The sequence below is a fragment of the Penicillium chrysogenum genome (assembly GCF_028827035.1).
Source record: "Penicillium chrysogenum strain IBT 35668 chromosome Unknown utg000001l_segment0_segment0, whole genome shotgun sequence".
NCBI lineage: Eukaryota > Fungi > Ascomycota > Eurotiomycetes > Eurotiales > Aspergillaceae > Penicillium > Penicillium chrysogenum.
In genome coordinates, this window is record NW_026622749.1 from 9,118,415 (window position 1) to 9,130,997 (window position 12,583).

General features: G+C 47.2%; 5 protein-coding genes across 5 annotated transcripts; 1 reads left to right on the forward strand and 4 right to left on the reverse strand.

The window, feature by feature from the left end:
- Nucleotides 1–1,327: 1,327 nt before the first annotated feature.
- N7489_003568 (uncharacterized protein) lies at nucleotides 1,328–1,594 on the reverse strand (the record flags this gene model as incomplete). Its single annotated transcript, XM_056709323.1, has 1 exon — nucleotides 1,328–1,594. The coding sequence occupies one exon, from the start codon at nucleotides 1,592–1,594 to the stop codon at nucleotides 1,328–1,330; it is 267 nt and encodes an 88-aa protein (XP_056573625.1).
- A 4,264-nt stretch (nucleotides 1,595–5,858) lies between these two features.
- N7489_003569 (NAD dependent epimerase/dehydratase) lies at nucleotides 5,859–6,137 on the reverse strand (the record flags this gene model as incomplete). Its single annotated transcript, XM_056709324.1, has 1 exon — nucleotides 5,859–6,137. One exon carries the CDS (start codon nucleotides 6,135–6,137, stop codon nucleotides 5,859–5,861), a length of 279 nt encoding a protein of 92 aa, XP_056573626.1.
- Nucleotides 6,138–10,317: 4,180 nt separating this feature from the next.
- Nucleotides 10,318–10,712, forward strand: N7489_003570 (uncharacterized protein; the record flags this gene model as incomplete). Its single annotated transcript, XM_056709325.1, has 2 exons — nucleotides 10,318–10,381; nucleotides 10,429–10,712. The coding sequence occupies 2 exons, from the start codon at nucleotides 10,318–10,320 to the stop codon at nucleotides 10,710–10,712; spliced, it is 348 nt and encodes a 115-aa protein (XP_056573627.1).
- A 69-nt stretch (nucleotides 10,713–10,781) lies between these two features.
- Nucleotides 10,782–11,124, reverse strand: N7489_003571 (uncharacterized protein; the record flags this gene model as incomplete). Its single annotated transcript, XM_056709326.1, has 2 exons — nucleotides 10,782–10,905; nucleotides 10,949–11,124. The coding sequence occupies 2 exons, from the start codon at nucleotides 11,122–11,124 to the stop codon at nucleotides 10,782–10,784; spliced, it is 300 nt and encodes a 99-aa protein (XP_056573628.1).
- A 999-nt stretch (nucleotides 11,125–12,123) lies between these two features.
- Nucleotides 12,124–12,543, reverse strand: N7489_003572 (uncharacterized protein; the record flags this gene model as incomplete). The annotated part of the gene is given in 2 exon segments (XM_056709327.1): nucleotides 12,124–12,387; nucleotides 12,403–12,543. The coding sequence occupies 2 exon segments, from the start codon at nucleotides 12,541–12,543 to the stop codon at nucleotides 12,124–12,126; spliced, it is 405 nt and encodes a 134-aa protein (XP_056573629.1).
- Nucleotides 12,544–12,583: the final 40 nt, after the last annotated feature.

Consider the following 12,583-nt stretch of genomic DNA (forward strand, 5'->3'; position numbering starts at 1 on the left):
GCGAAATGAAGAGAACCCCGAAGTCGTGTCAAAATCCTGGAATGAAACGCTAGACACTGTTCAGTGTATATGCCAATAAACGGGGATTATGTGTAGATACAGGTCTAACCCGATTCTGTTACTGTTACCCGAATACATGAGTAATGCCGGCCCTGGGGGTATCAGGGTGAGAGGGCAATACCATAAATACAGCCATAGACGTTTTGTTTTTCAGCGGACTGTTTGAGCCGTATCTAATGACAGTGATAGTTACCAACGAGACGATTAGGGAGTTGACCAAGCCTCAGAGCGTTGAAGGCCAGGTCCTAGTATTTAGGTCAATGAAGCTTGTGACCTCGGGTCAATTTGGTAGCCATCAGGATCGTTAATTCCCCATGTGGCTGGTGGCTACATTATCCACAGCATAATCAGTGATTTCGTTTCCCAACAGACCCCACCTCGTGTAATCGGTTAGGAGGATGTGATGCGTACATACTGTGGAGTTCATAGATGTCTCGGTTAGTTAGGTGGTGCTATGAGCAGGTGCAATGCTTGCGGAATCGTCCGTCATTGTATCTCATATTCAACGGCTCACTGGTGACGAATGTTCATTCAGCGGTTCTAAATGCATGTCTCCGTAATCCCTGGTGATGTGGAATGTCACGAAAGTACGTCCAGAATATGAGTTCAGACGATATCCAAAAACGGCCAGGTATTGTATTGTCGAATTTTCCCACATCCACTCATGGTATACTTTGACCTCTCAACCCACCGTTATGCATCGAGGGCTACAGCGCTAATGGCCGGACCTATGCTTACGGTCTAGGACGTCTTCCGAGCACCCACTGGAGCACCACCGAGCCAGGAGGGGCCATTCAATAGTCCAATCTGGCCTGCCTGTCCGGAGTAGCTATATGCAAGAAGCTCTTGCATTCTATGGGCTGTCCAGAAAAGGAGAGTAAGCAGCGGAAAGCTTCCAGCAAGGCGTATATGAACTTATCTTAAGGATATTTTCGGCGGCAAGAACTTTTAACATATTGCGGGGCAGCTAGCAACGTGTGCAACTCAGAACGTTCCGGAACGCGGTCAGGAAAGCTGCTTCAAGAATATCACCATGCAGTACGGCTAAGAAGCAGAGGCTAAGAACTTATAATGCTCTTCTTTCTTACACAACAGTATCATTTTCCCCTTGTTCTTTCTGTTGCTCAAATCATGGAGTGCGGTGGCTGTTGACTACTATCGCAAGGAGCGGAGAGAATGAAGAGCGGCAGAGCTAGCATTGGGCTCCAACGTTCTCGATCGAGCGCCCGCCACGACTTAATTTGTGCATCCACCATTCTCTCTAGTCTCATGCAACTTGAAACCCCTCCCCACAGGTTTGCATGATGATTCTTCTCTTGACGGCCAACAAGCTACTGGAAGTGGTCCACGGCTCCGGCTTCCCAAAGTGGGTGAGAAGCCACATCGCCCAACCCTCTAGAGCGGCGTTCCAGTGGGCATACTGGAGGTGGCCGGCCTCCTTCAGTAACTTATCCTTAGGCCAAGGTCCTAGGGGGATCTTGTACCTTTCCTCATGTTTGTCCACGAATCCGGCTTTTTCGATTGCGCTGCTCATCGTTTCATAGGTTCTGAGTGACCGTCGGCTCGCCCGGAGCACCTGATAAAAACCCCGTGCCACCTCCAGGGCTGGTGGTCTTTCTTCAGGCAGCCATTATAGCAAAAGTAGAAAGATATTATGGCTTGATGACTCAGAAGACCGAATAATAAGGATTGAAACTCACTTGTAGGCTTCTTTGTATAGCTGGTCCCATCCCTCAGGAGGAAATACGCTATACATTAGGCGCATATGGATAAAGTCAAATGGCTCCCTCCATGTTCACTCGCGAAGCACACCATCCAATTCGAAGACGCAGTCCCGGGGAATCCATGACACGGAGGGTGGGGGGGTAAGATATCGTATCTAATATTGGATAAGAAGGCTTGTAATTGGGGGTACCTACAATCAACCGAAAAATGCGCACGGGGATTTAATGCACCTTGTTCCTTGTTTTGATATTTGTCTCCCTGCTCAACATTTCGAGTCTGAACATGAGTACCTTCGCAGTCGGCAAAGTAAAATCAAGACAGCCAAAGGGAAGATAAACCCCCGCATTACCAGAATTATGTCGTATACTAACTTTTAATCCAATCGTAACCAACTGTGTCATATTATATCAGGTTCTACCATAATACACCAAATTTTACACAGGATGACGAGACACAGTCATGGTTCATTGGTATTGGCGCTCGGTGATACGCAAGGCGCGAGGCCCGCTTGTTCTCCGGCGGTATAACTCCGTATTCGGATCTTCCAACTTATCATGTTAAATAGGGCACCCGCCGTTGGAGCGAGAATACTAGTTGGAATAGGTAGGCGGGATGGATGGAGCGGTCACTGGTAGAAATGGCGGGGTGCAAATACTAATGGAACGCCGCTGTACTAGATTAAGATGACATCTGGGACAGGAAGGACATGGGCCTGGATGGTGGTCCTCAATTTTTAATAGTGAATCATGTAAATAGTATGACAGTAGCTTAGAACAGTGAACCCTAGTCTTATTTCCAAACCAATCCCATGGATTAACCTGCAGGCTATTTCCTTTTTATTTTCCCGTCGCCCTCTCAGTAGGTTGCCGTGAGCCATTTCCTCACCTCAACCCAAAAATTTCCCTGAACAGTTGCCTAGTTGAATCTCTTTCTTGACTAGTGAAATAAAAAGGACGTGTCTCGCTGCAAATTCGTGGTAGTATAGTAGGGCAAGACGACGTCTGACCAGCAACTAAATTTAATGGAGTAAAGGAGGTCGCATATGGGACCTGGCGATTTATCTCCTTGGGTTCGAAGGCTAATTCAATTCGCCTAGACCAAGACATGCAACCCTTCTACGTTACGGAAGACACCAAGACTGGAGATCGGCGTTGACGGTTGTGAACTTTTTTGCTGCGCTCTTTGCCATCGTAACCGAGCTGTGACGAGAAAATGGCAATATAATCGTGCATGCTCCGGAAGAAAACTAAAACACCAATGTTGTTTCCGAACTAGCGCTATCGGGATTTGGTAACAGACCCCGTACCACGATCTAGATCATGGTTGTATGTTTGGACAGCCGATCTCTCCTGTATGAGGCCAAACTGATGAGAATGAAGTTGGCTAGAGAGGTTGATTTGATCGGCATGGCTGTGCTCGAGTGTACATCTGACATACTTTCAATTGACGGTACAGTAGAATTCGAAACAGCTTGCCACTGATACTGAGCTATAACTATTATGGGAACAGAAGGCATATGATTTATGTTAGTCCGGATGAAGGAAACCTCCTAGCTTCTTTTGGGCATCAAAGCGAGTACGACCACCACACCACCACCGGGACCCACCTGCTTGTTGCGTGGACATATTTCAATCAATTAACAGATGGAGAGATGCAACACGATAAGGAAAAAGTCTGCACATGTAAAATGTTGTCACGTGCAAGCTAATGGTAGAATACAGACGTTACACTAGCGTAACCTAATTATTAAGGACTAACCACGATGAATAGACTTTGTAGGATGGGATTCTCTCCATTTTGATCTGATAACGTGTCCGTATGATTGAAATTCTTCATTCAACCCCCCGCGCCCCCCACCCCCCACAAAAAACCACCCCCAGTAGGCTGCATATTCGGATCAGCCTGTCTGAACCGATGTCGGCTGGTTGAAAATCAGATCGGTAGGTTAAGTATCCGGCTTCCCCCTGTAAATTTCCATTTTCGGCGCCGTGATATTCCACTCCGAGCTCCACAAGCCTGCATTCATACGACAATACCGACAGGAAATTTGCACGAGTTTAGTTTGGGGTGTAATGATTTCGAGACACATATCTGCCTACTGTATGCATTGAAGACGTTAAAAAAGCATCTGCAAGATTGTGCCAGTATTTATCCAAAATTGCCGTGCTTCAATGTTTCAAGATGGGGTTATTGAGGCATTTCTTTCACCGTTATTGAAGGCCAGACTAGGAAGTTGCAATATGAGTGCTAGGCTCAAGAAGGCAACACCATTTGCCACTAGTACTTTGAATGTCATTAAAACCTGCCCCAAGGTTACCTGGACACCGTGTGAATGATTTATTACAAATCGCACCGTCACGTCACGAAACATTTCTACAATGGTAGTAGTAGATTTCATTTACTCCGATCTCTCGCAAATCGTACAGGCTACAGTAACTATATATCCGTGGATATACATGTACGACGTCCCACTTCATAAAAACGAACTTAGAGCCTCGTCAAGGCCTATCGTGGCCTAGTTGCCGCCCATATTGTTAGGCTCCCCTCATAGCGCGCGACTTTAGAACCATTGTGACGCCTCAGCGAAGTCTAGCACGACCATAACCGTCTGTAGGCCGCGAGACGATGTCTATTTCACCTCTCTCACCTTTAGTTAAGCCTCCTAGCAGACTCGATACGCTATTAAAGGCGACCCCAGCTTCACTCTTTAACTTCTGTCGAATTTCCCTTAGATTTGGGTAGTCTACCAGCACGTGGGTGACTGTTTATTGCGTGCCAGCACGCACTAGCTATTGTAGTGGAAGCCGAAGGCCTTGGTATAAGTGGATAACCATTTATGGCCCGTGCTACGTTCGGCCCTAGGTAAATTCCCATATAGCTTCCTAGTGTAGGCCGCTGGTAAAGCGTTATCGATTTTTCGTAGGTGACCGCCTTCGGTAGATGTTTCTATTCCGGTTCCCCCTTAGGATCGCTTTGCTGGCAGGGCGATACTAGAATTGCGTAGAGCAGTCAGGCCTCGGTAAAACCACTTAAAAAACCTTCGTGGGAAAATAAAGGGGAAAGAGCGCCTGCGCTACCACGTATATTGCCTTGGAGTTTCCGAGGAACCGACTCCTAGAAGACCACAAAACTTGGCAAAGACTGTAGGCCTCAATGGCTTAGTGAGACCGTCTGCGGCCTGTTCCTTAGTCGAAACATATTGAAGCCTAATCTCGCCTGTATTTAGCACGGCTCGCTGATAGTGAAATTTCACGTCAAAGTGCTTCGTTAGTTTATGAAATTCGGCATTGCGAGATAGCGTAATGGCGGACTGGTTGTCGGCCATGATATTAGTGACCTGGGACCGATACAGTTGCGTTCCATCCAGAAAGGTGCGAAGCCACTGTAGATCTATAATGGCATTGTATTGTCCAATGTACTCGTTATGGGTTGTAGATGTGGCTACTTCCCCCTGTCTCTTAGATGACTAGGAAACCGGCGCACCCGCAAGTTGGAACACGTAGCCGGACGTCGAGTAGGCTCTATCGGTGATGACCGAGACGCCGAAGTCAGCACCCGTGTATCCAATCAATTGACCACTGTGGTATGTAATGCGATGGGATTGCGTAGATTTGACATAGTGAAGCAACCTCTGCAGAGCGACCTGGTGGTGCGATTGTGGCTGAGACGTGAAGCGACTCAACGTGCCTAGTGCAAACACGATATCCGGTCGCGTTGCGACCATTAGGTATATCAATGACCCGATTCCGATGGCGAACCGTGCTTTTGTTTCCTCGTCTGGAGGTTCTTTGTCTGAACGGCGATTCAAGACTTGTTTGGGATTCTCGGTGTATTCTTCGTCTGTTGCACTCGATGTATTCTTCTTCGGTTCCTCTCCTGATATGCCATGGGATTCTAGTCCACCTTAGTGTATATGTGACAGGGCATGTGACAGGGCCATTTTTCCTTGGATAAATCGACCATTCGAGGCCAAGGAGAAAGTGACCACGCGCGCTACACACCCGGTGCGTGCCTTTAAACGGAATTGAGAATGTTATTCGTGCCATTGATTGCAAGCATGGAAATCGCGCTCATTATCGTTCACCTGGGACTGGGCCGGACTCGTTGTGTGAATGATACTGTCGGCGCGCTTCACGACATCCGTCAATAGCATTGGGCTTGCCAATGTCTGAAACGATTGCGAAGCTGAGTTTAACTTTGTACTGTGGATATGTGCGAAGGACCTTATCTGCCACCTTCACAGATCGAACCATGCCTTGAATAGAGTAGCTAGCAGATAGGAAAGCATCTAGGACGTGTGTGGCGATAAAGCCAGAAGCTCCGGAGACGAGGACGATTTGATTGGGGAACATCATGGAATTGCGCTGCGTACTGTGAATTGGAATAAAGTTTTTGAAGAGGATGTTAGTGTGTGGGAGGAAGAAAAAGAAGAAAAGATACCTCTACGATCTTCGACATTCATGATTATTTTAGCCTTGAAGCGTGGATTATTAATGGATTGCTCCACCGATCAGCATATCTGACGTTGGATTTAGCGACCCAGCTCTTTTGTATAATTAACACAACTTAGGTTAATGCAAGTAATTGTTGATGGTGTTCATTGCCGGAACGAGTAGCAAAATATTCAAAACAAGGCAGCGGCTTGAGGTCATCACTTCTTCCTTTCTCCACCTAGATTTATAACCTTGTCTCCGACCATCCGTACTCCTAAAAGAGTCGTTATTCATTTTCCCGATTCAAAGCATACCTGTTTTGGTTCCGTTGAATGTGAAAAGTGGAATGTATCTTCCGCATGCAGAACATGACAGTAAAGTTTATCCGGAAATCAACTTCGTGTTTGGCAAAGTTTTACCTACGTGCATTGCGATGTTGCAGCTTTTCTTTCAGTTTGAGCAAGCTTCGACTGTGACGTTCTAGGCAATTATCCTCACGTTTAATACTATTATCGCCTTCAAATACCACTGTTTGCCATGGATAATTACGACTAGCTTCACCAGGAGGGAATACACCCTTCACCTTGTCAACAAGACCTTCTCCTAGCGGCTCTATCTAGCACGCCATCCTAGAAGTCCAAGAATGGCCTCTATCAGGCCAATTTCGAACAAGGTATTCTTCCTGGCCATGCCTCATCCCAGAATCCCGCTCCCCCTCACTGGTGCAGTCTAGACAATATGCAACTTGATGTAACTACTTTTGACTGTAGCGATGATGGGAGCTCTCTCTTGGATTACAAATCTATGGCGGATTTCGAGCTTCGCCGCTCGGTCGATCTAATCGGCAATCTACTGACAGCACGCCGGATGTAGGTAATAACGAGTTCGACGAGAAGCAAAAATCAACAGATGGGACTGTCAAAATCCATAACAAAGGGACGAAGAAGAAGCAGGGGGAAAGTAGGGCGAAGATACGTGATAAGAAGCCATTGGATTCAGAATCGATGACGGTATTTACCCCGCGCCTATTGAACTCACAGAAATAGGCATCAAGACAAGGATTTTACTGACCACAATGTAGAAGCGCAGAGCTCAAAACCGTGCCGCCCAAAGGGCTTGCCGGGAGCGCAAAGAGAAGCACTCGCGAGATTTGGAAACTAGAGCGGAGGAATTGAAGAAGTCTTTTGACGTTACAACTTAAGAGAATAGTCTGCTGTGGGCTTAAATAAAGCAGCTGTAGGTGGAAATTCGCGAATCCCGTAAGCGCCTCTAAATGACGAGCAGCTTATATGTTTGCTATGAATGCGACCTATAGCACAGTCGTTCCAATTGGTTGTATAGGCTTCGTTATGGCGAGCTTTTGATTGATTTTCCCGGGTTCGCCGACCTGCATGGCGGCCGCATCCTTAGCATAGAATTACAGGTTATATTAGAGACAGAAACCTAAGGACGGTAACCTAGGGGCTGTAGGCCTTCTGGGAACTATGATTCTGACCCCTAGGAGCGACAATAAGCGTGTCTGGGAACTATGCTATGGATTCTAGGATCGAATATGATCCTAGAAACGTGAGGGTCTCACGCGCGGGATAAAAAGCGGAACCTGGTATAGGTACTCAATATCTGGAGTGCAAATTGAAATGCGGGCAAACTATACTAACACTATGTGGAAAGAGAGATACGATGTTGGTGAACAATGAAATGCGGTTATTTGAGAGCTGACCGAAAGTACAATATCGTCGACGCTTTCTACGACACATATCAGTAGAATAAACTAGACTAGAGATATAGTTTGCAAGTTATCGTCGATTTATAGTGGTGAAAGCATAAGGGCCAACGGTAAGCAAACTTGTAGGTCTTGATTTGAACAACTGGTGGTCAGAAACGTGAGGACAGACGGAACGGTCGGAAGGAAAGACAAATGATAAATTAATTTTCTTTTAACCATAAGTGAACGAAGCAGGGTAGTTATTGAATATATTGGCCACACGACAGTCTCCACTCCAAATCATGCGCTTTTCCTAATAACCCAGGTAACCCCCCACCGGTCCTGGGCAAGACTCTAGCCCTCGGGAGAGACCGGAACTTGGAACTTGCTATCCTCCTCTCCTGTGATTCGCTACATAGTACTATGAACAACGAACACCTCCAAGATGTGTAATAGTTGTGCATAACGCTTTTCAAGTTTGCACGAATAGTGACGGGAATATCCTTGATACCGACGTAGTTTGCCTTGGATTGTCTGCGATACCTCACCTCGCTGTACTCGAGGAAACTACGCTTTACTGTTGACTGAGCAATTACCCAGCAGTTCCCAGACAAGATGTAGTCATCTATTTTCTGTCTCTTTATCGAGCTTATGTTTATCAGCTGGTGTAGGGTGCGTCTACAAGCCATGAGAAAATAGTCACTGTTCGGAGAACCAACGCGGCCGATTAGGAAACGAACTTGGACTGGGAGATTCGACCAACTCCTGCCGTTGACAAGGGTTGACTCATATGGATATCTTCCATGCGCCGAAAACTCACGTGATGCTGGTGTTCAATGGTGCTTTTTGTTCAACATTGATGTTTAACGTTGATGCCAACTTTTCGACACCATTTACCTTCGTACGTCGCCTAAAGCGCTGCAATGAGAACACTCAAAGATAATATAATACTAAAACGATACTAGTAGTTTATAGTCGACGACCCTAACAGCCAGAGCTCTTGAAAGCATAAAGCAATTACCATGACCAGATTCCACAAAATCTATAACCGACATCAAGCCGGAGTTTGCATTCATCTACCAACCGAGTTTGATAAAGCTCCCAGAACTTATTCGCATAGTGGGAAACTCTCGAGGGAAGCAAGCAAATATGTTGATAATGCGTTCATTCGCTTCTTCGAATGCTTGGTCTTTTTACTCAATCGCATATACAACCCACATCTTCCGTTATTTATTCCCAAAACCCTTTTACCCTTATCCCACCAGAGTTAAGTTTGTGTACAACGATTGGCGTTGCAATTTAACAGCCCCTCTGTATGTTTGTACCACTGTATGGGACAACTTGTTCATAATTAACGTTTTAGGACACAGCTATGCCGAAAGGGCGGACCGATAAAGAGGAAGGGCTAAGTTTGAAACCCTTTGGCTTGACCCGTCCGGCGCCGGAAGCCTCGTGGCTAAGACTACGGGCTTAACAATCCTAGATCAATTATGTGCAGCACGGGGCAGTCGGGAGACGCAATGTATATTGTGCAGTGTGGCCTGGCGTTCTATATCTGGGACCAGCTGAATGGAGACGTCTTCAGTATCTAAGGTGTGACATCGGTGAAACAGCTAGTCCAAATCATCAATCAGCGGGCAACCAAAGGATTGACTATAGTTCAACTTGATCCTACTTGTTAGCTGTTCTAGCTTGTTCTACAACAATTTCTACAACAATGGTCTATATGAAATATCGGGGGTTTTGAAAAGAGAATGATTTCATAGGCAGATTCATTAATCTCGAATGTACCAAGAAATGTGAAGTAAACGAGAGGTAGAGTGGTGAATGGGGGAGTCATCGACTATGGGCTGTACGAAATAACGGAATTGAGAGAAGCCACATCTAGCACTTTCTAAGCTACAGGCATGGATCTGGCACATCGATCAACTCGCCACTTCTCATAATCGATCAAAGTTCGACCCTATATATCCCAGACGTGCTTTCGTCCACCGGTTTATAGTTTGGGGAGAATCTTGAAAGATGGTCAACATGGAAGAGCACGTAAGCGAACAAGAGAATGAAGCAGTAGAGACAGCAAGGCAGCTTTCTTCGTCGTCGTCGGAGGAGATGAAGAAGCACTTGGAAATCCTAGAAGGCTAAAATCGGACACTCCTAGGACCCTGGGAACCAAAAGTGTGGCGCTGCGAGAGAGCGTTAAATTCAAACCATACGACCGCACGTAACGGCGCTAATAAACCTGCGAGCTATCAATTCCGTCATAGGCAACTCTGGAGCAGGATATAAACGCACTGGTCTAAACGGCTGCTCAGGAACAGAGAGCAAGTCCTGTTACGCGAATTGGTTTCCCGAAGCACAGCATCATCGTTTGCTAGAAGAGCAGAGTTCATGGCCATGGCTAGTCAAGTTGACCTGACTCAGGACCAGCAAGATGCACCGAATGAAATATCAGAGTCTAGTACGAACAGCAGCCATAGCTCTCGTGCTCGATCGATCAAAACTCAGAACACCATGAAATGTTGAATATCCGGTCGGAACGGGAAGAACGGTTGTCGGAGTCTGTACCGCTGGACGCTTCGCCGCAGGTTCATATCGTAGCCGATGCTACGCAGAAGGACACTCTGTTAGGGCGCCCCTCGTCGTCACTACCACGAGAGTGTTCCGTGCAGACCGATACGCGTAGTGGCCCTCGTTCATTGGATCCATTGCCACTGAAAAATATACTATCATCATCCGCGTTGGCTAACACCATCACCCAGCGCCTATTGCGCGCACTGTATAACAACTGATACACGAGCTAGGGGGATTTTCATATTCTGATCGTCCCGCCCCGAAATCTTCGCGACTCCGGCAACCTGCTAGTAGCCCTGTCGTAACCGCGCCGCATTGCTGGCGTGGATCCAGAAAACCCACGTCTTAAGCGTTAATTCTCGCACACGACAAGAATATTCGATCGCTGTCTGAATTTTCTGGATGACCGATCTAAAGTTGTTATTCAATAGGCTTCCTTATGGGGCCAGCTCACCCGACGCCGGCCAACCCCACCAATGCCACACGCTTATGACGCTGGCCGATCGCCTTGTGTCTTTCTTCCATGACACTGATCACAGATCCACGGCCCACAAACATCGATCCTACTTGAAAGGTACCGTAGAGCACGGCTGGGGCTTCCGACACGTCCGCGATGAATGCATTTCCCATTAGCTCGTAAAAAGACACTGGAGCAAGTTACTCACTAAACCGAGCCGCTATCACCAATGGCACGCCTTTTGAGAACTGCCGCAGTTTATCGAGAGCCGTTCGATACCCGTCTGCGTGGCGCGTGTCGAATTTGACTAACACCGAGTGATCTGCACGTAGCGGCACCTTGCCCTATACATGATTGCAATTGCTCCAGAATCCGTCTCTGACGAAGGTGGTAGAACCTGTCAATCCAGGTACTGTAGGGCCCGTCGTAGAGCACCCACCGCCCCTAGCTGCTGGAGATCTTCCCCCCAAACATCTTCCGCAGCCAACCATATGTTCTCCGGGACGGTCGAGGAGCGGCCCCTCCAGAAACACATTAAAATTGAGATCTGATCCCTTGAATGGACAGCCCGTTGCTGTACCTACGGTTGGCCGGAGGACTTTTTAGTCTCACTAGAACCAATCCTGCCCATCCTAGGCTCGCGCCGCTGAATGTTATTTCTTTCCTTTCTACTCGCAGCTAACTATATGTTGCCTTTACTAAAATCTCTACTCCCTGGCCGCATAGGAACTGGCATACTTTCAGACTCAGGATGAAGATTGTCTTTCTTTCCGAGGGCATGATGGCCAAAAAAGGTCCAGACCCTTTTGAAAAGCTCAGACAAGAAACTGGGTCTAGATTCCAGGACAACCATGTGAACCGATGCAATGAACGCTCACGAGCTTAACTGGTTGCGTACGCACGGAGCGAACCCTCTAAAAGGGACGACGGAGAACTTCTTAGGAGGACCAGCGATTAGTCTGAATATCATCATACCTATATCAGGCACGCCTCAGATTCTTCACTCGTATCTATATCGTACCAGGACGCCCCCAGAAACTTTCCTAACAACTCTTCTACTTCTTAATATTGGCAGAATATTTCTTGTTTGTATCCTACCACACTGGTGGCGGTATGAAGTTGGTTTAAGTTTATGTGCCTTCTCTCGTTTCCCCCGGTATTCTTGCTTGCTTTCATTCTGCGAGATGGTGTATCAGGTTCAGGATATGTGAAACTAGAGGGTCCATGGCCATGTGGCGTATCCGGCCCATCCTCGAGCCAGGAGAGAAAGGAGGTTGGGGTGTGTGACGACGGGCGCGGGCGCGTTCGGGGGGCTCGAGATTGGAAGGAGGGATAGATTGCTGTGTAGTTATGGGAATAACCTGTCGAGGATTTGCATTGGGCATGAGACTGGCGAGATCAGGTGCAGGTGGTGCGTTAAAACAGGAAACTGGCAACTAAGTGGCAGATACGGGCTGTGAATAAGGAGTGCGCTGGGTTACCAACAAGAGAGATGGAATCCTAGGGCTATCCGGCGAGTAAATAAGGTTCGTAAGGCTGCGATAATTAGAGGGCATAGGCAGATTTGGCTGAGGAATAGATATGGGCGACATTGTAGGGATAACAAAAGCGGGATTTGGTGTAAATTCGATC